Below are 23,167 nucleotides of genomic sequence, written 5' to 3'. Positions count from 1 at the left end.
CAAAGACAACATTTGTAGATATATCAATTTGGGTTTTAGGAAACGGTGATAATTTTCTGACACTCTGTAAACCAACCAATCAGTTAATTGCATCCATCAGTGTTTTGATTCCTTACATTTGCATTCAGCGACTACTTCAGTTCACACTGGAGCTGTAACAGAATTTGTAACTATAAAGTGTCATAAAAAAAGAGATCACAATGACTGTGCATGTGTAAAGATTAATATTTTCATTTGTCACTAGAATAAATCCAAATGTTTGATGGGACTTCATAAAACCAAGGGGCAACGCATCCACTGCAGTCTATAATACTATGAATAAACGATGCAACAAATGACCCAAGGATGTTTTTTTTTTTTTTTTTTTTTTTTTTTTTTATTGCTTATATACAACAAACAAAAATGTACTTTTCCACCAGGTAAAGGCAAAATCAATAAAGTAACATGGCATTTAAAAACTGTCAAAGAGCAAACTAGGATCTTGACAGTTTAAGAAGTCACCTACATATGAAGAGCAAAATGAGAAGTTGTACTAAAACAGACTCCTTTGATAAAAAAACAAATCAGTCGAGTCGATACTAAACGAGCCAGCCCTTCGTTCAGTTACCGCTGCCAAACAGGCTGTAACTTCAGTTCCTTTTTGTTGGCTGGTGGGTTTCAAAAAATGACAGATTTCCAAGAAAGTGAGGTTAAAAGTGATTCATATTTAAACAGTTCTGGAGCACTGGTTCATTTCCACGTCAGTCCATTTTCTGACATTAAAATTTTGTCCAAACTCTGTTTTCAGGAAACTTCCTACACGCTCAGAAACGAGCATTTCAGCACTGATGTTGCAGTGCTCAGACAAACCACCTTTTTAGGAAAATTGTGTTTAACGTTTCATACATAATAAACAGATCCAAAATTCCTATTACCTTGATAATCTGGTCAAAACGTAAAAAGAAAACAAGCATCCAAACAATAACACTGCTGTTGATTCTTCTTTCACTTCTCAGTAGTGACCTGTAAAAAGAAAGAAAGAAAAAAGACTGATTACTGTTGCAGTGACAACGTGTGTGTAAATGTGATATCAATATCTGAATTTCATATAAACTGTAAATGCTCTAATCCTTGCGGTCCAATGTCAGAAAAACATGATTCAAACATACGTGGCGAGTAGGACCGTGATCGAGATCGGGAGCGGTACCCTCTGCTGTAGTAAGGAGATGGAGATCTGCGTCTGCAGGGGGAAAACAAACACTTTCATGAGTACCACCTCTTTCTGGACCACATCAGTTTAAGTCCGTTTTAAAAGCTGCATGTGAAAATGCATCAATAGTTATGAGATACTGGAAAAGGAACTCGCCTGTATGAACGGTACTCTCGGTCGTCATAACGATCATAGTCACGATCATAACCTCTGTCGTAGCCTCTGTCGTAGCTCCTGTCGTAATCCCTTGATACGCGACGTGAGGAACCGCCGCTGCCGCCACCACTACCGCCGCCGCCACCGCCTCCACCACCGCCGCCGCCGCCGCTACCGCCGCCACCACCGCTGCAAAGGCGTAGAATAACCCATCACCTTTATTGTTTCCTCTGCCAGGAGTAACAATAATAATAAAAAAACAAAAAACATTCCTGCTCTAACAACAATGCGTCCAGGTTCACAAACACTCACTATGTTGGCCGACCCATGTAGATTCCAGGAGTGGGTGTGTGGGCGCGTTTGGTAATTGAGAAATCCACTCGGATCCTGCGTCCATCGAGCTCCATGCCGTTAGCACGCTCCTTGGCCTAAAACACAACAACAACATCATCATGGTGAGAAGTAGACTTTTTTTTTATCCATTTAACTTGACTCCAATGAATTACAGAGATTTAAGATAAATAACCCTTTTAAGTAGGGGTCTGGACCTGTTAATAAATCATTCTAAATCCTAGTCAAAACATCTTTCACATCTCTTTTTCTGTCAGTAAACATGTTTCCTTTCTCATTTATCCATTATTTACATTAAACTTCTTCAAACAATGCAAAACATGAATCTGCCCGAAATGAGTTAAATTTGTTATTCTATATTATATAATATATATATGATATATATATATTATTCAAGTACTTAATGACATAAAAAAATGATTTACTGTGAAAATAGGAGGTAGAGGTCAACATTATTAAAATATTAAATACACGTCCCTGTCTTATCCTCCTTACCTCCTTAGCGTCTTCAGTGTTCTCAAAGTAGACAAAGGCAAAACCTCTTGAGCGACGTGACTGCTGATCATACACAATGTTGACATCACTCAGTGGGCCATATTTAGAGAAAACCTCCCTCAGGTCCCTCTCAGTGGTATACAGACTCAGACCAAACACTCCCAGACACGTGTTGGGGTCTGGGTTGGCCTGTGAGAGTAAACAAGAGTCAGAAATCTGTAAAATGTAAACAAAAAACAAAAAAAAAGCTGTTGATAAATGCATGGATGGATGATCATAACCGAACAAATAAAGTGCTGTTTTAGTATAATGTGACATTTTCGAGGTTTAAGAAGAGAAATGTACACCGTGTGAAGTGGAAGAAGCACTTTACCCTGTTGCCAATGTGTCTGCGACGATTTGACATGGGGGAGCGGCTATGGCTCCGACGCCGGCGGTACTCTGAACTACGAGATCGACTCCTGGAACGACGTCTGCGGGAGCGGGAACGAGAACGCGAGTAGTGCCTGCGGGAGCTTCGGTGGGACCGAGACCTGGGGACAGAAACACAACTCTGAGATTGGACACAAAAGCTTCCGAAATATAGTTTTGGAGTCTAAATGTCCGAACCGACTTTGAAAACGCTCTCTTCGTGTGTGTGTACATTATAAAACTTACCTGGATTTGGACCTGGATCGAGAGCGAGATCGGGACCTGGAACGACGGGAACCATCTTTGGAGCGTGCTGGTGAGCGGCTGGTGGATTTCACCGAGCCTCGAGGGGACGCACTCCTCGAACCAGCCCGCGAGTCCTGGACAGACCACACAGAGGTCAGAAACACCCTAAAGCCATACAACAAGAATAAAGGGCCAGGAGGTGACCGCGGACACCTCTTTCATGCCCCTTTCAGAAGGTGTTCACCAACATTAAAGACGTTTAGCAGGTTTGACATTAATTAAGAAATTTGCATGTATATATATAAAAAAAAAAATCATATATTGCAACAGATAAGTTCATGTAGAAATTAAGCAATTTAGCTGAAACAGATTGCACAAAAGTTAATCTAAAAGGAATGGAGGGATTGACCAGTCTTGATAGAGAGGGGGAAAAAAAAAAAAAAATTGTGCATGCTTAAGAGAAAGTAACAGGATGAAATAAGAATAATAACATAGCAGGCTGTTAGGAATTTACTCATACCCTGGTAAACTTCTGATCTTAACTTCATAACTTCTTTTACTTCATTACTTCATAACAACCCTTCATTTCTTCTTTCTTCTGTTTGAAATTATGACTTCTTTTTTCCTCCTCTTCCCCCATTTACCATCTGCCATTACAACACTAGAAGTGGGGACAGATCTTGATCGCTTCTGTTCAGCATCCATTTACATTAGCATGCATCAACACCACCATCAGCGTCAAACAATAACAACTTCACATCTTCCGCCTTTTTCTTTCTTCCAACCTCAACCTTGACAAAGAACAAACAAGGGTGATAAGGCATGTTGGTTTATGTTAAAACCAAAAAAGTACAAAGAAAAAACAAACAAACAAACAACAACAACAAAGCCAAGAAAAAACAACACAGATCAAATTATGTGCACGTTTTTTTTTTTTTTTTTTTTAAATGTTAGCTTTCAGCGGCGTTCATTCATCCTTTAAAACTACAATTTACTGGCACATGTGAACGTAGTAATGACTAAAATATGAAGTAAAAGCATCGTATATCGCCTGGTACATATTGATGATGATTATTATTATTATTATTATTATTATTATCTACCGACTGCTGTACAGGCCGCGTGTTTTCACATTAGCAGGCGTTACCGCTACGTTTTGTTTTTTCTCCACATTTACGATAACTAAGTACATCGAGTATCACCAACGCATACTCAACAGAAAAGTAGTCTTACGTAGGGACAGACTTCTTTCTGCTTTGAAAGCACGTTTTCATTATGTGCAGCCCGTTATCAAAAAAAAAAAAAAATTTAAAAAAAAAATGCAGCTAACCCTAGCTAGCTAACCTTAGAAAGCTTTATTTAAGTCCTCGTGACGTTTATTTTCTTTAAAAAATCACGACTCACCTGCTCCCCGAAGTCTTTCTCGTTGTCGCTCATTTTTTTTTTTTTAAGTAACGAGATGCGTTAAACAGAAACAAGCGTGTGGTGAAGTGGCTCTAGCGATTCATTTAACTTTAACCGCCGAACCCGATTTGCCGCAAAAGCAAAACGCGTCTGTCCCGAACGAGCTTGACGATAGGACGGGTCCGGTGCCTAAATCGGATCGTCTTCCGGTTCCGGTTGGATTTTCTGAATAAAAGTTTCGTCTCATTAAAACTTCTTAAAAAAAACAAAAACGTTTTGCCTTTCGTAATACCGAGAGCAGATATGAACGCAAATTTAGAAATAACCAATGACGGATAAAAAAATAAAAAAAAAATTAAAAAAAGTTTTTAAGCGATAGTGTAAAAATGATTGAATTGTTAATATTTAATATTCATCCCTACATTTTAGGCAAGAATGACGTTTTAATGTTAACGTGTTTTCCGAAGGTCCTCTTTCTATAATGCTTTCAAGGTGCACCGTTTGTGTTCTCACGTGCTGATATCCTGTATATGGAGCCACAATTTACCAAATAACATTTTAGATGACAGAACATTTTTTTCAAGTGTGTTTACAACTATTTATTTGGTAAATTTGACTTAAATCCAAACCAGGAGTTGTACTTTCTGGGTTGCATTACAATCCCAGATGTAACAGCCTACCAAGAGGGTTTAGAGGCGTAATATACTATTAACAATAATGTGACCATTTACATCATAATATAGTTGTTAGGTAACCTCATCAAGCTTTATACAAACCCTCTGGTAGCACTGGCTGAGTTATTCAATATATTAAACTCCCAATATTAAAAAAAAAAAAAGCAATAATTTATTACAGGGGGAAAATGAAACATTTTTAAACATGATTACAAACATGCATGTGTGTACAGTAGTTCGCTAATGGAGTACGCTATAATCTAAGTCTTTGTAAAAGCCCTAAACAGCCTCCTGTAGTAAGTTCATTGAAAAGATTCGGAGATCTAACAGCGCTTCATGATTAATACGGAGAAACAAGTATTGAGACTCCATTCATAGAGTAAAAACTATACACACACACTCCAAAAACACGTTCTCATTCAAATCAAACACCTTCTCAGTCAAGTCATAAATAATTGTAAGACAAACATGTTAATACGACAAGCACTCAATCATGCACTATTTGTCAAAAAAAAAGGTCTGAGAGGAGGTATTTCAAAGTCATTGTCTACATTTCACAAAGAGATCGAGTTTCAGTGACTAAATCTTATTGTAGTTTTTTTGTCATTCGCTCTGCTGATTACAACGAGGAGGGGAACAGCCAGATTACACAGAAATATCACTGACCTGCAATAATCCATTTCAATGAAATCTCAGTCCTCAAAACTAACCTGGTTTTTAGCTGTAAATAACCAAGTAATTTCCCCAAAGACAAAAGCATGCTGAGCAAAGGGTGAGAGGGCTGAAGGCACTTCAGGCAGTACTTCAAACAGTAAACTTAACAATCCAAAGTCAGTAAAAAGCAATTCGGTCAGTAGTGCCAAAGTCTGTGTAAAACACACACTTCTTACATCCCAATAATGTCTCCAATTACAACTCAGAGATTAAATTGTCAATATGTCCCATCAGGAAAAGAGACAATTCTTAAGACTAGTGTTTGACATCTCCAGATCAGAGGAGCGACTCTGGGTTAGATCTCAGTCTGTAAAGTCCACTTCTTTGGCCCACGTTTTCTTTTTGTCTTCAACATGTAGTCACTGTACACAGACGTTGCTTCCACTGACAGAGTGTCTCTTGTTAGGCAGTTAGCATTGAGATCACAGCGATCCTCTATAGCAGCTTCTGATTGAGGATCTCCCACATCATTAACTTCCTGAAGAGAGGCATGTGGCACTGTGAAGTAAGAGGCAGATTATAATTTTAGTTTATATAAAAATGCTTAAAAAAAACCCAGTTAAAACAGAGCATTACTATATTTAAGATACACAGCTGTAGATCTATATGGAGTTGGTTTTATATACATGGCACCCCTTTAAAAAAAAATAAATAAATAAATAAATCTTGTACAAGTACATGCACATGTGAATGTTGGTACAACTTCCTCCTAAAGGCTTCACATGCCGTAACATGGCAAGACATGATGCAATACACCAGCAAAAGCATGGAAAAAGAAAACTGTTAGCATATGAAGAAGGAAGGAAATAAATGTGACACATTGAGCCGTTAAAGAAAACAACGCATTTGGTTTGTACACAAGAAAACCCCACAGGGTCCTTTTAAATGAATACAAAACATATACCTGTTTAAAGGTGAGAGGTCTTCCTTTTGCGAGATAGTCAGCGTATTTACAGGCAAAAACACCACAGTCACTCCCATTCTTCTGCTGGGGAATTTCCTATACGCATAATGTAAAGTTGTTAATGTCAAAGTGAAGGATAAAATGTTCAAAGTGTTACGTCGTTCATCACAGTTTGACTTACAGTAGCCCTCAAGCTTCCAACAGTCCATTTGGCACCGTCAAGCTCTCTCCCTTTCTTTGCTTTGTGTTCCTCTATAAGGTAGAGTCTGGAAAATCAGCACAATGATATCATTCATTATGTAATAGTCCAAAAAGAGAAATGTCAAAAAAACAAAACAAAAAAAAAAAACACCATTGAAGTTCAGATAAATGGGGCTTAAGAAGTGGGACTCACAATAAAAGGCTACAGATGTCATCATGTCTCTGGCCCATTGAGTCATATGACTTCACTGTCTTTGACTTCAAATCTATCACCTGGAAAGAAAGAGGCGAGAGGGATTAAAACATGAGATGACTATTAAAGTATAAGCTGCATATTTGTGCTTAAAACACAGGGGGGTTTAATTTCGGTTTTGACACAGATCAACAGAAAATACATGTTAAAGTCAAGGATTATCTACAAATTTGTACAATTTGACTCTTTTTTTCCCCCCCTCCAACTGCAGTGAGGCAGCAAGAAACAAATAATAAATCCATATTCACTGATGGTCCGAGTCTGACTCACAGCCATTGCCCAGTGCACGCCCAGATGCAGAGGGACCAGAAGGAGGTCAAAGAGGAAGAGGTCCACCGCTTTGGTCCAGCGCTTCACAGCAGCATGTCCTCCAGCCTGCCCGCCTCCTCCACCCCACAGCTTGGGGAAGAAGAAAGTGCTGAAGGAGTAGACTTTTAATCGTCCTGCTTCATCGGAGCACCGCTCCACGACCAGGGACAGGTAGAAGTTCATCACCTTGGTAGAGAAAGCGAGCGACACATGGATAAACAATACTGACAAAATCCTAGAGAAAGCATATAGCTTGCTTTTTCTGACTCTGCAAGCAGCTGTGCTAATTTATTGGTTTCTTAGTTGTGTTAGCAACAAATTAATATATAAATAGTATAGTAAAAGGCTTTTTCACACTGTACTGCTCACATTTGTATTCACCACATTTTGCAATGCTAATTTGGGAAAGCAGGTCCAGCAAAAAAATGTGTTTCCACAGCGACAGTCTGCAGGAGCTGCAGTCTATCAAACACGGACACAATGCACATAATTCTTTATGAACCGTGTATCGGCGTTATAGTTGCCGTAAACTGTCTGGTTTGTGCAAACGGTGTATTTTTGGCAAAATTATAAATGACAATAAAGCGATTTTGACGAAATGTCTCTATTTTAAACCTAAAACAACAATGACAATTTATATATTTTTTTTACATTGATATAATTAGTCAATTCTTTAACTGAAAACGTGCCTTTTAAAACTGCTGGCAGGTTGTGGGGTTCAGTGGTTTCATAATACACAGATTCAAGTGCAATAGGAGGGTTTTGAAGGGTACAATTAATCTCAGTAGACATGATAGATATAAAAGCGCTCATTCGACGTCTCACCTCATCGTTGAGCCAGCCGCCTTCCTGCAGTGTGGCCAGGTCTCTCTGTGTGATGCGAAGTTTGAAAGCTGCACTTAGTACCAGGTTGGGGTCCCTCTGAGCCAGCGCGCTACTCAACTCCGCTGCCATTTCCTAAACACAGAGACAATCCATGCATGAAGTGAAATAAACTGCATCCACGCTTTATTCAACACAGGCAGACATCATTAAACTGCAAAACATTTCATCTCACCTTGGTCAGCCTGGGGATGTCCTCATCACTGTGCCTTGTAAGTGCTGTGTGTGCAGAGTGTGTGTCAGCCTGGCTGACAGCGGGAGTGTCTCTGTCCACGAGATTGAGGCGAGTAGCTACTTCTGTGGAAAGGTCCAACTCTGGTGCCGGTTTCTGCTGCAGCACAGGTCCACATTACAGACAGGGCATATTTTCATTTCAAGCCAGAATTATAACTTAGTGAATGCTTTGACATGTCAGAAGAGAGAAATGAATACCTTTGTATATCTAACAGGCTGTGTGTCCTCAAAGGCTCCACTGAATGACTTACTAAAAGTAAAGCCACCCCACCTGATGATGAATCATGTAGAAGTTAGACAAATAATAACTCATCATTAATTACGAAAAAACACATTTACACAAGCGGTACAACACCAACCTGTCCTTAGTCGCAGAAGCACTTTTCCATGTAAACATATTCGGTGCAGCTGTGAAAGAGAGACAAGTGTCGGTCGAGCTCGACAGATTCACTGGAACAGGTTTACTAAAGTCAATGTATTTCAACCTATTTTGAGTCAAGTGACTGTGTGGAGAGATCCGTTTATTCACTGAAAATACAGTATAAAATGGGAGCTAATTGGATAATAATAATTTTTTTATAATAATTGGATGATCATTTAAATTATCTTTCAAATATATTTGCTATTTACTGCGATTTTATGGACTAAATGATCAACAGATTAATTTTGGGGGAAAAAAGGGGATTCATAAATAATGACAAAAACTGCAACCTTAATGAGACCTGAACCTCTGAAATAAAAGCATCATATAAAAGTAACAAAGCAAATGAACAGACTACCAAGGGTTGTTTTGGATATAAATAGGTTCCACAGAAGGGTCCCACCTGTGTATGCCACCTTTCTGGGCACTGACTGGAGAGTTTTTCCTGAAGCAGCAGTTTTGTGATCAAGTTGTGAGAGCAACTCACTAGAAGCAAAAGGAAAATGATCAGAAACTAATCAGCTCGTGTCCCGAAGCATATTGTTGATGAAGTTATAAAAAACATACACTCACTCTTGTGGTTTTGTTTGGTTGAAAGGAAGGGGTCGGCTTTTGCTGTATTTCTCTGAGACCATCTCAAGCAAGCGCCTGTAGTGCTCTTTATTATTTTGCTTTATGGCCTAGAGACAAAAACCCAAACACATGATAATTAAAAGAGCCAAACGGTACATACTGTTCAAGCTGGACTCGTGGTGTTATGAGGTGGTGGTGTGATTTTCTTGGTAAATATACTCCAGAGTAAATACATAAAGTTTGAACGCTAAAGTTAAAACCAGTTAACTGTACTCGTGTTAAAGTAACTTTGTATTGTAGTTTACCTCTTCCACGGTAAGACTTGGCTTGTAGCAGCGGCTGTGTCCAAAGCCATTGCATGTTGGGTCGGGATTAGCATTTCCCATCCTGAGGGCCGGCCTCGAGGGCAGCAACTGGAGGGAGCCTCGCCACTCCCTGTCCTTCCCTCTGTCTGGGAGCCCTGCTGGGAGCGCTGTCCCACTGCATTAAAAACAAAGTTATGTACATTAGCAAGGGTGCATGGTCAAAAGTTTATATTCATTGGTAACATGAATGGACAAGGCAGACCGAAAACGGCACGTATAAAGGGTATGCAACAGCAGGTAAATGTATTATATATTAGCAGTGCAGGAAGAATATAATGAAGCTCAAATATTGGATCACTTACCTGTATTTCCTCATTAAAGGAGCTGAAGAGCTCTGAAAGGGATTCTTCCCACCCCTTTCATTCATGCCACTAACTGGTTTATCTGTTCAGAACGAACAAAATAAACCAAAGGACAACGGTGAAATTGATAAAAGGGCTCCACAGTAAAGAGTGTGGAAAAGCCAAAGTGCCATAAATACAGTAAATGGCGCATCATCTATTTTCCTACCGTAACATCCATCCCCACTTACCCATTCTCCACTCAGTACTGATCAGCCATGAGGTGTGGAGCTCATCGATGCCCATCAGAGTGACAGGCTGAATCAACAGAGGAAACGCATGGTAATTATAAGTGGAGAGTAAAACTCGTGTGTAAACGACAAAAGTGACAAACTAGATGGACAATTATGTTACATACAAAATGTTTTTTTTTTTTTGAGAACTTGTGGTCAGATGAGCAACTGATACAAGACAAGAAGTCTACCTGCACTAAACTCCAAATGCACGTGTCTGTATGTAGCAGACAGGGAACCCACCTGTGTCTGTTCATACTGCCTGAGCTTCTCACTCCTGGGTGTCGGCGGTTTACGCAGCCTGAGTAGACGTGCTACCCCAGCCACAGTCTTCTTCACGAAGTTGATCACTACATCTGAAGAGACAAGGGACGCCACAAATCAACAGTCATTGTCGTTCACGTCACAGGGCTGCTGGAAAAGACATAAAGATGTTGTATTTTTTTTTAATCTTACCTCGCTTGCTTCTCTTCGCCTCTACCTGGTCGCCCTGGCCAACGCTGTCTGTAACATACACACTGTAACAGGAGAAAGCAAAAACAAAATAAAAGATCACAACCTGCTTTTTTTTTTTTTTTTTTTTTGCAATAGTGTGAAATCAACATCATGACGACAAATACACTGAGCCTCTCATATATGTTAATATATTCAAGTGTTTTAGTTGTAAGTTCATTCATGTATTTATTTATTTTTTAATTATCAGGGAATTTCAGAGACCTCAGAACAGTATTTGAAAAAAATCTAGGCGAGACGACCTTCGTTGATACAAACCTGTTGGGACAAATAACAAACAGTATTTTAAATCATTAATCTGATACCGCTACTGGACTTTCTTAATCTGCAGGTAATTTAGTAACAGCGACAAATGCTGTCTCCACTAAATTTGACGCCTTCCAACATCTCGTTTTTGTCTAAAACAGTCCGTAACCAAAAGGTATTCAGACTCTCGAGTTAAATTCAGGACGATCTTTCATTAACAAACCGAGATTCAGTCCGTTTAAAAGGAAGGGGACGTTTTCCGTTTGTGATTATTACGACAACTTCACCAAAATAAAAGCCGAAATCTAAACTAATACCACATCTTCGATTTATGATGTTTGGTTGTTTGCGCAGATCGACTCGTTTAAGTTAACTTAGCAGGTTAGATGAACTTCAGCCACCAAATGTTTAAATAACTACGAGGGGATAGTTAGCGTAACGATCATTTCGCAACCACCGACCTCTGGTAGTTCCGTTTCGCCGGTCTGCCGTGGATCTCCTGCCGCCGCGCTGCCGCTTTCAAGCCCGGTCGCGTGGATCGTTCCGCGCCGACGTTCCCTCTCCGGGGCAACTCGGTGGGGTTTTGCCCCGCAGCGGGCTCAAACAGCGAAGAGATGCCGCCAAATATCCATCCGTACATCCCAGACAAATACGAGAAAATGGTAACGAGGTCTTCCGCGCGGGCCAGGACTATTTCTACCCCCCCAGATGAGACGTCAAACGACGACCTACGACACACCGCCTACCGTTACCTTAGCTTAGCGTCGCTATGCTGAAACGCGAAGGATGTGCGTCATTCCGTGTTGATGTTTTTTTTTTTTTTACGTGGTGCGAACGTTTTGTTCACCGGCGGGACAACGAGTGGGCGGGTTTTTTTTTTTTTTTTAAATTTAAGCGCAACTAAACACAAACAGCCCCGGAGCAGAAGCTGCGTTTAAGAATTTATTAGACGAACAATTCCCTGACCTCTGAGGTTAAAGTGTCTGTGGCAGATCAGACTTTCATTGGCTGCTGCCCTGCTCATATCTTTTTCTTTTTTTTTTTACATCGTAATAATGCTCAACATCTTAAGGACTTAAAAGAGACGAAAACTGACTTGGTATCATCTCGTAGCAGTGATTAACAATATCATGTGTGGAAACATTTAAAACACCAGTCTTTAGTGTCCCATAATTTTGAGTTATCGTAACTATCTTTTATCTTAATCAAGCCTCCTCGGATATATTTTGTCCTTTTCCTGGCAGAGAATGTCTGATTTAATAATCATTAATATCCCTAAAAGGTAAATAAACACCCAATATTATTTTGATCAGGACTCATTAAAATTAAATCAAGATACAATGCTCCTGGTCTGATTGTTATGATTATCATTCGTATAGCTATATAAAAATCTATAAAGCTATATAAAACGATACAAAAACACATGGTTCCCCTTGATCCAAGAAAGCACTGACTAATTATGTTAATCTTTTATTTCCAGTATGAAACCAGTGCACATTTGGACACGTCAATGAACATCAGTCATATTTACACGACAAAAAGGATATAAAACATTAGTAGAAAAATAACAAACTGCACTATTTAAAGCGACAAACATTTGTTCTTGCAGCGACTTAAGGGAGCATCAAAATACAGAGGTGCGGACAATAGAAAAATTACATCGGAAAATATAAAAAAAATAATTTATATACTTATAAAAATCACTGGTAATCAAAAATTCAACAAGTGTGATACTTTTTACATGGGGGTAAGGCATGGACATTTTTGGAATAATATGGAGACAAATTCAGTCGGTCAGTGGTCGGACTACTTTGGGTCGGGCTGGAGGGAAGACGAACCTAAAAGGACACAAACGCATAGATAATATTAGAAAAGGCAAACAAACAATAGTAACCGAGCTACAGTTAACACAAAACCAGTGCTAATGCTCTCACTTGGATTTATTTGAGTAAACATTTTAACCACTTTTCCAACTGGCTGCTGTTAACCTCGGCTAATAAAACATTGTTCATCAGGACAACTGTGCATTTCTTTAAAAAAAATAATGATGTATTAAAATACAACATCATAAGGTTTTGTAATCAAAGAGAGTCATATTTTTTTCCGAAGTAAAGTAAAAGCAGTGTAACAATAAACAAGTTAGAAAACATCTTCAGATGACTACGTCCCACCTCCAGCCTAAATACAGGAGAGTAATCCAACAGTGAAAGAACATGCAAAGCAGATCTTCCAACATCAACAAAAATACACATGAAACAAGACATGGAAAAAATTCAGCTGTAATGAAAAACCAGACACATGATCAGCACAGCTGTCACTCTCTGGTCTCAGAGTAAATGCTCTGCAGGGTTTTGTTACCTTGACCCATATTTTCTATATATCCAAGCACATTATATTTATTTATTCAGTTGAAGTGCACAATGTTTTTATTTAGAATATGAATGCTCAAATAAAGTAAGAATGTTTTCAATATAGAAAACAGTTATCATTAGCCTTGTATGTCATCAATGACTGCTTTATCATTTCTCAGGCATAAATGAGCACAACTTCTCAATACAATGGTGGTCATTGTCATCAAATCCAAGTTGTAGGAATTTCCCCAGCCATCAGATAAAAATACCTCACAGACAAGCTAATTGATATATGATGTCAACCAAACCTGCAGGGCATGTACGTTCCAGACCAGAGTGTTGTCATCTCTATTGTACTTCACTCAGTGACTGCTAGCAAGTCAGTCCTGTGAAGTGCATTGTGCTGCTTTATTGTTTGGTGGAGTGAGTAGGTTACACTCACACTCACCTGGACCATAAAGGTAAAGGGGCGACAAGCAGCTCAGGTACAACCACGTCCTATTCTCCTGCAGCCAGCGCTGCCGATAACCAATCATATCAGGGGAACAGGCTGACTGTATCCTCCTTTCCTCTTTAGGGAGCAGGGCTAAATGAGTCTTGTTTACTAGGTTGGGAGATGATAGAGCACAGGTTTTGTGGGATTTCGAAACATTTTTCTAAAATGGTCCCCGAATGTGTCAGACCGCCCATCACAAACATCAGAAATTATCCAAGGGTGACTTATTTTGCATCGATCTCAGAAATAGATACAGAAATGTGTTGCTAATGATGGATGAATGGAAAAACACTTTCCAGAAAATAGTGACTTGACTAGGAGACATGCATGTAATGTCGAGATCAGACTACACAATACTTATGTGTTTTAAGAGAGTCATTAGGTGATGATAGTCACCACTTGGCTGTGAGACCTGATTGATAAAATGCTGGTTGACTTGTGTGACAAACTGTACATGTGAGTGTTCAGCCACGAGCGACCGACTCCTGACAGTCCTAACAAGTGTTAGTTTTGTGCATAAAACAACGTTTGCATACACAGAGCCTGCAACTATTCATAGTCACCGACCTTTGGCAGTGAAGTTGGTCAACTAGAGGCTGATGTCACACCCACAGTTGGTTAATATAGTATAATGCTCTTGACACAAAGAGTGAGGAATCATGTCTTTTACTATCACCTGTCAGTTGTTCATAAAAAGTGCTCTGTGGGGCACGATGGTGCTCGATGCTCTTTTTCATCCGGGCTGTTACTAGGCTACGGTGTAGTCTGATGTCAGCATAACCGCTATAAAACATAAACCCAACGATCCGTGACATCTCCCAGTCGGATAGCTCTTGCTACTATTCCTATTAGGTGCCCAGAACCCATCAAGTTGTGCTTGTCAACGTTTGGTTACCATCACCATAGTAATTTCTATCTGGAGCAAAGTGCAATGAATAAAGAGACAGTGAGAAAATCCCTTAACTACTGAACTAAGTTAATCATGCATCCTGTGTTTCCAGCAGCCACTAGATTTATGACATTTTTTTAACAATGTCCTCCCCGGTGGTACATTCAACCCACCTTCACCTTAATGCTGCTCACCTTGCTTGGCTCCCACCAACCGCTGCTGGACTTTCTCTAGATGATGGATATATTCTGTCAGGGATCGCTCTGGATCCTGAGACGTTCCACCTGAATGCACTGAGACCAGAGTGGTACTGGAGTACGACCTGAAGAGGTAAGAGAGCTCATTAAAAGAAAACAAACTTTATTCAAATCAAATATTTATAAAATCGTTAACTTGGGAGTGTCAAAATATAAGATAATTAAATAAAAAGAAGCCCAAACCTGTTGTTCAACCTGAAAGGGGATTTGCTGGGAGGAACAAGAGCTAACACAGTGTCTCTGTGGACGGCATCGCTGTCTCTGTTCCGCGAGGAGTCAGAATTTGATCTTGGCTGCTGCTGCCTTAAAACTTCAGATTTAGGGCCCGTCAGAAACATCACAGTTAAAAATCCACCCACTCGTACAAACACACAGTCAAGTAATACATATTATCAAAAACTGAGTACACAGAGCTGACCTGGTGCATGGCCATTGACAGCCCCAGAAAATGATAATTTTCTGATCGCTTTCTGCCATTTCCTGGTCAGGAAATTCATCCTGTAAAATAGTGTGGATGGTTATATTCATGCACAAGGCTGGGTTTACTGTTAAATCTTCATAGTCTAGGGATTTTTCCTACCTTGAGACAGCAATGACGACTTGTACTACAGCTCTAAATCGTCCGAGGGGTCTGTGTTGGGAGGAGAGGGCGGCAGAGGGTCGTGCTCCCATTCGGGCAATGAGACACAGTGTGGCTTGCTCGCACTCCTGGAATCCTCCCAACAGCAGCAGCAGGTAGCGCTTCTGGTACACCAGAGCTTTCCTGAAGCTTTCAGCACGCAGGTAGCGCCCATACAAACGCTGCAGCTGCAAACCAATGAACAGACGTTTTCCCCATTTTATTACTAAACACTAAATTTGTTAAGTGAAATTGGTCCAACACTGTATTCCACTGATATTAGTACAGAAAACAGCACTTTAACAGTTTGTTGGATTCAAAAATGATGTCACTTCATCATGTGTGTGTGTTTGCGTTTCCTACTGACCTTGCTGCTGCTGGTCACATCACTGACGGGTCTGTTTTCTGTTTCTGTGGTGACCTTGGCGAGCTCGTTCTCTGTGCGACGCAGCTGTCGCTCCAAGCAGCCGAGTCTGTGTTTGATGGTGGCTCTTTCCTGACTCAGTGATGTCACACGCTCTGTCAATTCAGAGTTCTCCTTCAGTAGCGTCTCCAACAGCTTGGATGATGACACGGATGGTGTCTATGGTGAGAAAAGTATGCATTTTACAATTAATACAGACTAAACGGAAGTCAAGAATGAGTGACACGCTTGGTCAAAAAGTTTCTTGTTTTTTCACAACAGAAATATAGTTTCTTTTTATACCACAGGCAAGAAGCACTTGAGTACCTGCTGGTGCTGTTGTGAGATTACTGCCTGGGCACCATCAGTCCGGTAGTTAGTGGGGAGATGCTGTGAAAACGCAGCTTTGTGTTGCTGTCCTGTGGTCTGTCCGGACAGCCTGTGAGTCGCCATCTCTCTCTCGTCTCTTTCCAGCTCTGCCAGAGTGTGCTGCAGATCCTGCATACGCTGCTGGTCCTGCTGCCTCAACAACTCCAACTCGCACTAAAGATAGAAATGTTTGGAACAAGGTGTGTTTGTATGCATCCAAAATGATCTTTGCAAAGGAAGTAAAAATATCAGATATGCTGTAGGTTGATGATATCTTACCAGTTTGTTATTGGTCGTCTCCTGTCGCCTCTCTCTCTCCATCTGCTCCTGCATCACTTTCCTCTTTTCTCTCTCCCACTGCTCCTCCATCTCTCTCTCCTTGTCCTTCAGCAGTCGGAGTCTCTCCTTCAGCTCTGCCAGTTCCACCCCTTGGTGTCTGGAACGCTCTCGCTCCACCTCTAAAGCATTACTGGCTTCCTTTTTCTGCTCCTTCCAGGTCTCCATACCAATACGATGTCGGGTGGCGGCCTCTTGCTCCCTCTGAAGCTCCTCCCTCTTCGTTCTGTCCTCCTCTTCCCATTTCCTTCTGCTCTGCAGTAGCTCGGCCCTGAGTTTGTTCATCACAGCTGCCAGCTCCTCCCCCTGCCGTCTCTCCTGCTCTAGCTGGGAGCGCAAGTCCGAAATGAACTTCCTGTCTGTGGCTGCATCGGCCTCATGTCTGCGACTGACCTCATCCACCTGCCTGGAGAAACGGTCTCTTTCTTCATCAAGTTTCCTGTGACAATCTGCAAGCTTAGAGTGAATGTCAGTCAAGCGAGATTCTGCTTCAGTCAGGAGGCGCTCAAGACGAGTCTTTTCTTGCAAGCTGAGCTCTTGTCGGTGGGCAGAATGCTGGCGTTCATCTTCCATCTCCTTCTGAGTGTCTTTGAGGCATTTTTCTAGCAGCACGCTGCGGGACTGTTCGATCTGAAGCTCTCGTCTGAGGTTGCAGCAGGCCACCATCTCCTGCTCCACCTGACCCTTTAGAGAAGTGATCTCTGACCTCTGCTTCTCAGTAGATACTTGTTCAGCCTGCAGAGTGAGAGGGTGGTGCGAGTCATCTTTCAGAATACAATCTGTTTGCATAGTTTACAGATAAAATATAGAAACACTGCATAGCTATATTATGGCCATGACCAAAAGTCTTCATCTTACCTCTCTCCGGTCTGCCTCCTCTCTGGCTTTACAGACACTCAGAGCTTTCTCCTGCTCCAGCTCTTGTTGAAGCTCCTGCAATCTGGTCTGTTCCCTCCTCAAAGCTTCCTCACCCTCTTCTACAGCCAGCCTGAAGAAAAGGACGATAAAAATCAAACTTCTGCTGGTGCATTTTGGTAGATTGGGCTTCAAACTTTGGCAAAAAACACTAATTTTTAACTTAAAAATTAGGATAAATAATAAAACTGATGATTTATATATTATTTTGATTTATGGAGATGGTGTGCTTGAGAGGTGTTAATTAGAGCATGCAGTATACCCGAGTGACAGTAGTTTGTTCTTTTGTTCTTGCTGAATATCGTGGGCACATTTCAGTTGTTTCTGGCTGTCCTCCAGCTCCGCCCTCAGTTGGGATCCAATCAGTCCATCAGTCTGTAGCTGATCTCTCTGCCAGTTGTCGTCACCACTGTAATCAGTCTGAGGAAGAAAAAAAGAAAGTGATCAGCACAGGTAGTCCCACAAATAGACAGGTTCAAATATTAAGTTGAATTTCAGACATCAAATACCTAAATGAAAAGTACAAGAATTTGTAATATCTGTACAAACTTTGTCAACAATATAGCTTTATACAACTTGCTAATGATTTAAAACAATTATACTGTGGAAACTCACTTGTGTGTGTCTTTGTGCCATTCGACAGAGCAGCTCTCGGAGAGCGAGCACAGTATCCTGCAGCGCCCTCTTTTCCTGCTGCCAGCTCATGGGGGGATTAGATGATTTATCCCGGTGGTCCACCAGAGCAGAGCTATCTTCAGAATGATGCTGCGTCTGACTCAGTGAGAAGGATTTTAAGTCTGAAATATGAGGTTGGGTTGAGAGTGCTGTGCGACGCTGGGACAAAGTGAGAATTCTGTAGCTTTCTTGATTCACTTTCTTCAACAGGACCTGTGGCGAGACAAAGGAACTTAGTCATTTTAAAGTACCCATAAACCTGAGTTTAACTATCAATTGTGTGTGAAGCCTACCTGAAGCTCGGGAGACAGCAGGTCGTCACTGAAGCTCATACTGCCTGCAGCGCTGTCTGTGGGGTTCATTTCTCTGGAGCGGAGATACTGAATAAATTGAGCATCCAGTCTTTCAGTGTGTTCCAGCTCCATTTTCAGCCTCGCACCCAACTCTGAACTAACATCTGAATCACAAACATCTGAAACACAAGAGGAGAACACAGTTTAGTCTATTTTAGAGTAAAAACATTGAGTATACAGTCTTTAAATATCTGTCAGTGACCCACAGACAGGTCAGTACAGTGTAACTTGTCAGATAAGGTGTGTATATATATATATATATATATATATATATATATATATATATACACACACACACACACACACACACACACACACACACACACACACACACATAAACAAGTTTATTTGTAAATTGCTTTTTCCATACTAGGAACAAAAGGCATCAAGGCAAAATGTAAAAGCAACAGATAGAAGTTAAAAAGAGTAAAATGGAAAATAAAAATGAGAAATACAACAGTAAAAGTCACAGGGAAGTTGGAAAATCTTCAACCGGAGGTTAAATCATATATATATATGCCATATATTATATATATAATATTATATATATATATATATATATATATATAGGTGCCATGTCAAGGCGAGTAAACAGCTCTGATCAAGTCCAGTTGCCGTGACTCAGATGACTGAAAATAGTCACATACTACAGTCATATAGCCACGAGGCTGTGGAAATACTCACTGCTGCCATATCCATCACTGGCCAATTCTGGTGCTGACAGTGAAGAAGTGGAGCCAAGTGGAGATGAAGGTGCACTTAGGTCAAGTCCATCCAACTCCTGCACCTAAAAAAGATTTGCATGCATTTAACCACTTCAGAATCCAACAAGAGATTAAAGGTTTCTTACAGCAGCTCAGAAAATGTAGCATGGATGAAAATGTTACACTGCGTACTTTGTCAGCGTCCAGTGAATCCAGCATAGAGAAGTTATCGGACACCGACATGGTCCCAGGAGAGTGGGTGCTCAGTGTGGCCGGTTCTGGGGTGATGGTTCTGGAGTGTGGAGGCTCCATTACAACCCTGGGAGAGGTTTTGACCCGGGGGAGATCCAGGCCTGTGCTGTTCAGACCGCTGAGTTCAGACAAACGAGAACCGAGAGCAGAGGTGTGGAGCCGTTCGGGGATTCTGTCCTCCGAGTTGTCGAGTCTCCTTAAAACCTCCGGAGAGCTCAGAGTGGCTTCGTCACGAGAAACACTCACAACGTCCTCAAAAGCTCTCTGAGAAATATCTGATGGTGAAAGTAAAAATAATCAATATTAAAACATTGTTTGCAATTGGTTCCATTCCTGATGTCCTGAAGCCTTAAATTTCTTCCATGTCATTGCTGTGTATGTGCAATCCTGTACATAAATGTAAAGCACACCTTATAGATAGAGTACAAAGACTTATTTAGGACTCACCCTTATGTGGGTATCCCTGGTAGTGATGAACTGTGTGCTGTTGATGACACTGTTCTCGGAGTTGCTGTAGTTCTCTCTTCTGATAGGCTAGTTCCTCTTCCTGTACAGTCAGGTCCTCCTGAAGACTTTGAAGTTCTGCCTTCAGTCGTTGGTTGTCAGTCTCCAGGTTGACGAGGACACGGTCTTTGGTCTGGCAGACAGAAATGAGCGACATTAAAATCCAGCTGTCAAGTTCATTGTAACAAGACTCATTCACACCGTTATCCATCTTTTATCTGATATTCTGTGCTCTTCAATTCCCACCTGTCCTTCCTCATGCAGTTTTTCAGCTTTTTGCGTACTGGTACTCAGTCCCTGTTTCACTGCAGTCAGGTCCGCCCTCAGCGCCTGATGTTCTGCCCTCAGCCTGGTGAGCTCAGCCTCCTTTTGCCTCAAGGCAGCGTCTGCTTTAGCCAGGGTCACCTCGGCATGGGTCTGAGAAAAAGGAAAACAGCCACAGTAACGATAAGTATCATAATGATAAATTTCCTGGACTGATGTAAACATCCACAACCCTCCCTTCTCATTTTTCTCTACGGCTTTTCAGAAAAATAAATAAATAGTTTCACATGAGCGTAAGGATAAACAGAGTTAAGTACTTTGCAGTCTTACAGTCTATTAATGAGGATTGGTAGAAACACATTCAGTGTTTGCAGCTTATTACCAAAAAACACTCCAGTGCATTGTGACCAGATCGCCACAATAGAAAGACATTTGCCAAAAAGCAAAAACAAAGTTCAACTGAATGCAAAGTCATGCTGCAACCCAACAGACATAATTATGCTTCATTTCCAAAGACAACAACTGCTTCTTACCACATCCTGCCAACATGTGACCAAAGAATTTAGAAATAAAGTGCAACGGAGCTTTAAAAGCCCGATCTACCATAGACTCTCCTTCTGTTTCCTCATTTCCATGTCACTTCCTCTGTGCAAGCAAGATTCTGCTATCAGAGCTGTAACGCGTCACTGCAGTGACGCCCCTAACTAAAACCAGATGTGGTCTTGCCTGCAGCCGCTAACACAGCTGTATGCTAGGAAAAAAGCAGAACAAAACCGCAGAAATATATTTCCCGTCTGGACCTGAAGCTTGTTGAAGCAGGTTTACAGAGCTTTCTGAGAAACTTTAATACTTTTGAAAACTTCTTGATTTTCTTCTCCCTTTTCTGGCCAGATTAAAGGTGCAATCAGTGCTTTTTTGAACACATAAAATTGGAGACAGGTATACACAAACATAATTATAGTTTAAACAACTGAAAAATAAGGGCTTTTTTTTTACTGCTGGGTTTAAATTAATGATATAATCAAACACCTGAACAAAATTAAATTTTTTCATATTTATTAAGTTTATATTATTTATATACCATTTATTAAATTGAAAAGTGATGAGAAGGAAGAATTTTGGTTTACATGTTCAGTTTGTACCTTTAAAACTAAAAACAAATGACACAGACACTCACCAAAACTTCCTTTTGACCCTTTTCTTGTCTCGTTACTTTTTCATTGAGTTTAACAGTCAGGTTCTGGATGAGGGCTTTCATTGAAATCACTTCCTGTCGGAGTCTTTCAATTTCCACCTGGAGTTGACCCTCCCTTCTCCTCAGCGCCTCACGTTCAGCAAAAAGTTCTCCCTTCACAGTCTCGAGGCTTGTAATCCTTGTCCTTGCCTCAGCAACCAGTTCCTCCATGTCCAACACCTCTGCTCTTACCTCCTGGACTTGCCTCTCCAGAGTGAGGCTGGTTTCTCTGAGGGCTTCCATTTCTATTTTCATCTCATGCTTCCTTATTTTTAGAGTCTCGATCTCCCTCACTCTCTCCTGGTCACTCTGCTGCAACTCCAAAACCAGAGAGTTGAGTTGGGCTTTCTCCTCATGCAGGGCGCCTCTCTCATCCTCTGACAGTTTCTTTTTCTTCCTCTCCTCCTCTGCCTGAGCAGTGACCTCCTTCAGCTCAGCTTCCTTCAGGGTTAGGAGGCCTTGGAGTTCATCTGACTTTTCCCTCTCAGCTTTGAGCCTCTTTCCAAACTCTTCCCCATGTCCCATGTACTCTTCCTCTTGGGTGAGCAGTAATCGCTCCAGTCCCTCTTTCTCTGCCACAGCAGTGTCAAGCTGACTCTGAATGGCCTTAAGACGGGATCGAAGAGAATGAGAGGCGGCAGAATGACTCAGACTGAGCTCGTGCTTCAGGCTGTTCGGGCCTCCCCTCCTCTCTTGTTCTTGGATAGTATAGTGGTGAGGTTCAGGGCTGGGAGCAGGTGAAGGATTGATGCTGTCGCCATCCTGAGAGTCACTGACTTCATGCAGGTTGGGGCCCAAAGTGGCGAGTTCTGCCTGCAGCGTACTGATAACTTCATGAAGGCGCTCCTCTTCTTCCTGTTTGTCCTGGCGCACTCTTGTAATCTCAGACTGAAGATGTTCCACTTGTGAGCTTAGATCCTCAAACTCGACCTCCAGAGCCTTTTGTAAGAGATCAAAAGTAAACAATTACATTAAAAAAAAAAAAAAATCTGCTGCGTGCCCTCCTACACTGTCTGCAAGTATTTGGTGTGTGCTTACACTGACTTTGTTGTCCCTAATATTCTCCAGCTCTTGTTCCAGTCTTTGGATCTCGCTGTTGAGGTGGTCGATCTCCTGGTTTTTCTCCTGAAGAAGAGCTGAAGGAAGGGTCTCTTCCTCAGTTTCCTCCACCTCGCTGTGTTCCTCTTGTTCTTCCTTGAGTATGGTGAGGGCAGACACATTCTCCTGTCAACAGAGTTGGGCATACCAGTTAAATCAGGATTCAGTTCTAATTTATGTAAATGTAATAGTTTGGATTGAAACATTGAATTTTCATTAAAGAGTCAGTTTCAACCACAGATATGTCCCTCAAGCTGAAAAAAAAACAATTATTGGACAGAGGAAAATTCTGAATGAACAGTATTTAAAAGCAGAATTGATTTTGTATTAGGA

The 23,167-nt window shown here is 41.1% G+C and overlaps 3 protein-coding genes across 11 annotated transcripts in view; all 3 read right to left on the bottom strand.

The window, feature by feature from the left end:
• Window positions 1-366: 366 nt before the first annotated feature.
• Window positions 367-4,423, bottom strand: LOC138625932 (transformer-2 protein homolog alpha-like). Of its 2 annotated transcripts, none has more exons than XM_069707258.1 (8): window positions 4,253-4,423; window positions 2,849-2,982; window positions 2,565-2,724; window positions 2,192-2,407; window positions 1,658-1,773; window positions 1,346-1,534; window positions 1,149-1,219; window positions 367-1,002 (listed from the first exon to the last, which is right to left on the bottom strand). In XM_069707258.1, the coding sequence occupies exons 1-8, from the start codon at window positions 4,283-4,285 to the stop codon at window positions 992-994; spliced, it is 930 nt and encodes a 309-aa protein (XP_069563359.1). In that variant the 5' UTR covers window positions 4,286-4,423; the 3' UTR covers window positions 367-991. The 2 variants fall into 2 exon arrangements, with proteins under 2 accessions (XP_069563359.1, XP_069563360.1); XM_069707259.1 differs by having other exon boundaries at window positions 2,192-2,380.
• A 656-nt stretch (window positions 4,424-5,079) lies between these two features.
• On the bottom strand, window positions 5,080-11,876 carry senp2 (SUMO specific peptidase 2). 2 transcript variants are annotated; one of them, XM_069707256.1, is made up of 17 exons: window positions 11,577-11,876; window positions 10,813-10,874; window positions 10,600-10,712; window positions 10,315-10,381; window positions 10,085-10,166; window positions 9,723-9,897; window positions 9,418-9,524; window positions 9,248-9,330; window positions 8,783-8,831; window positions 8,622-8,694; window positions 8,365-8,520; window positions 8,133-8,264; window positions 7,269-7,493; window positions 6,939-7,018; window positions 6,726-6,810; window positions 6,545-6,640; window positions 5,080-6,138 (listed from the first exon to the last, which is right to left on the bottom strand). In XM_069707256.1, exons 1-17 carry the CDS (start codon window positions 11,753-11,755, stop codon window positions 6,076-6,078), a joined length of 1,827 nt encoding a protein of 608 aa, XP_069563357.1. In that variant the 5' UTR covers window positions 11,756-11,876; the 3' UTR covers window positions 5,080-6,075. The 2 variants fall into 2 exon arrangements, with proteins under 2 accessions (XP_069563357.1, XP_069563358.1); XM_069707257.1 differs by having other exon boundaries at window positions 8,365-8,517.
• Window positions 11,877-12,572: 696 nt separating this feature from the next.
• Window positions 12,573-23,167, bottom strand: part of pcnt (pericentrin) — a 34,368-nt gene continuing 23,773 nt past the window's right edge. For 4 of the 7 annotated variants that reach the window (XM_069707249.1, XM_069707252.1, XM_069707251.1 and 1 more), the window contains 18 exons: window positions 22,775-22,960; window positions 21,680-22,675; window positions 20,485-20,655; window positions 20,182-20,371; window positions 19,675-20,009; window positions 19,463-19,565; window positions 18,719-18,897; window positions 18,366-18,638; window positions 18,013-18,170; window positions 17,694-17,823; window positions 16,779-17,570; window positions 16,458-16,673; window positions 16,095-16,310; window positions 15,689-15,915; window positions 15,527-15,606; window positions 15,292-15,418; window positions 15,046-15,173; window positions 12,573-12,953 (listed from right to left, as the gene is read on the bottom strand). In XM_069707249.1, coding sequence (XP_069563350.1) covers window positions 12,922-12,953; window positions 15,046-15,173; window positions 15,292-15,418; window positions 15,527-15,606; window positions 15,689-15,915; window positions 16,095-16,310; window positions 16,458-16,673; window positions 16,779-17,570; window positions 17,694-17,823; window positions 18,013-18,170; window positions 18,366-18,638; window positions 18,719-18,897; window positions 19,463-19,565; window positions 19,675-20,009; window positions 20,182-20,371; window positions 20,485-20,655; window positions 21,680-22,675; window positions 22,775-22,960 — 4,539 coding nt within the window. In that variant the 3' untranslated portion in view covers window positions 12,573-12,921. The remainder of the gene's footprint in view (window positions 12,954-15,045; window positions 15,174-15,291; window positions 15,419-15,526; window positions 15,607-15,688; window positions 15,916-16,094; window positions 16,311-16,457; window positions 16,674-16,778; window positions 17,571-17,693; window positions 17,824-18,012; window positions 18,171-18,365; window positions 18,639-18,718; window positions 18,898-19,462; window positions 19,566-19,674; window positions 20,010-20,181; window positions 20,372-20,484; window positions 20,656-21,679; window positions 22,676-22,774; window positions 22,961-23,167) is intronic. The other 3 variants (XM_069707250.1, XM_069707255.1, XM_069707254.1) reach the window with 1 other exon arrangement.

The sequence above is a fragment of the Brachyistius frenatus genome, unplaced genomic scaffold, assembly GCF_029030835.1.
Source record: "Brachyistius frenatus isolate BFR_SWC_R1_liver_20210118 unplaced genomic scaffold, ASM2903083v1 Contig_67, whole genome shotgun sequence".
Classification (NCBI taxonomy): domain Eukaryota; kingdom Metazoa; phylum Chordata; class Actinopteri; family Embiotocidae; genus Brachyistius; species Brachyistius frenatus.
This window is presented reverse-complemented; position numbering and strand designations above follow the sequence as displayed.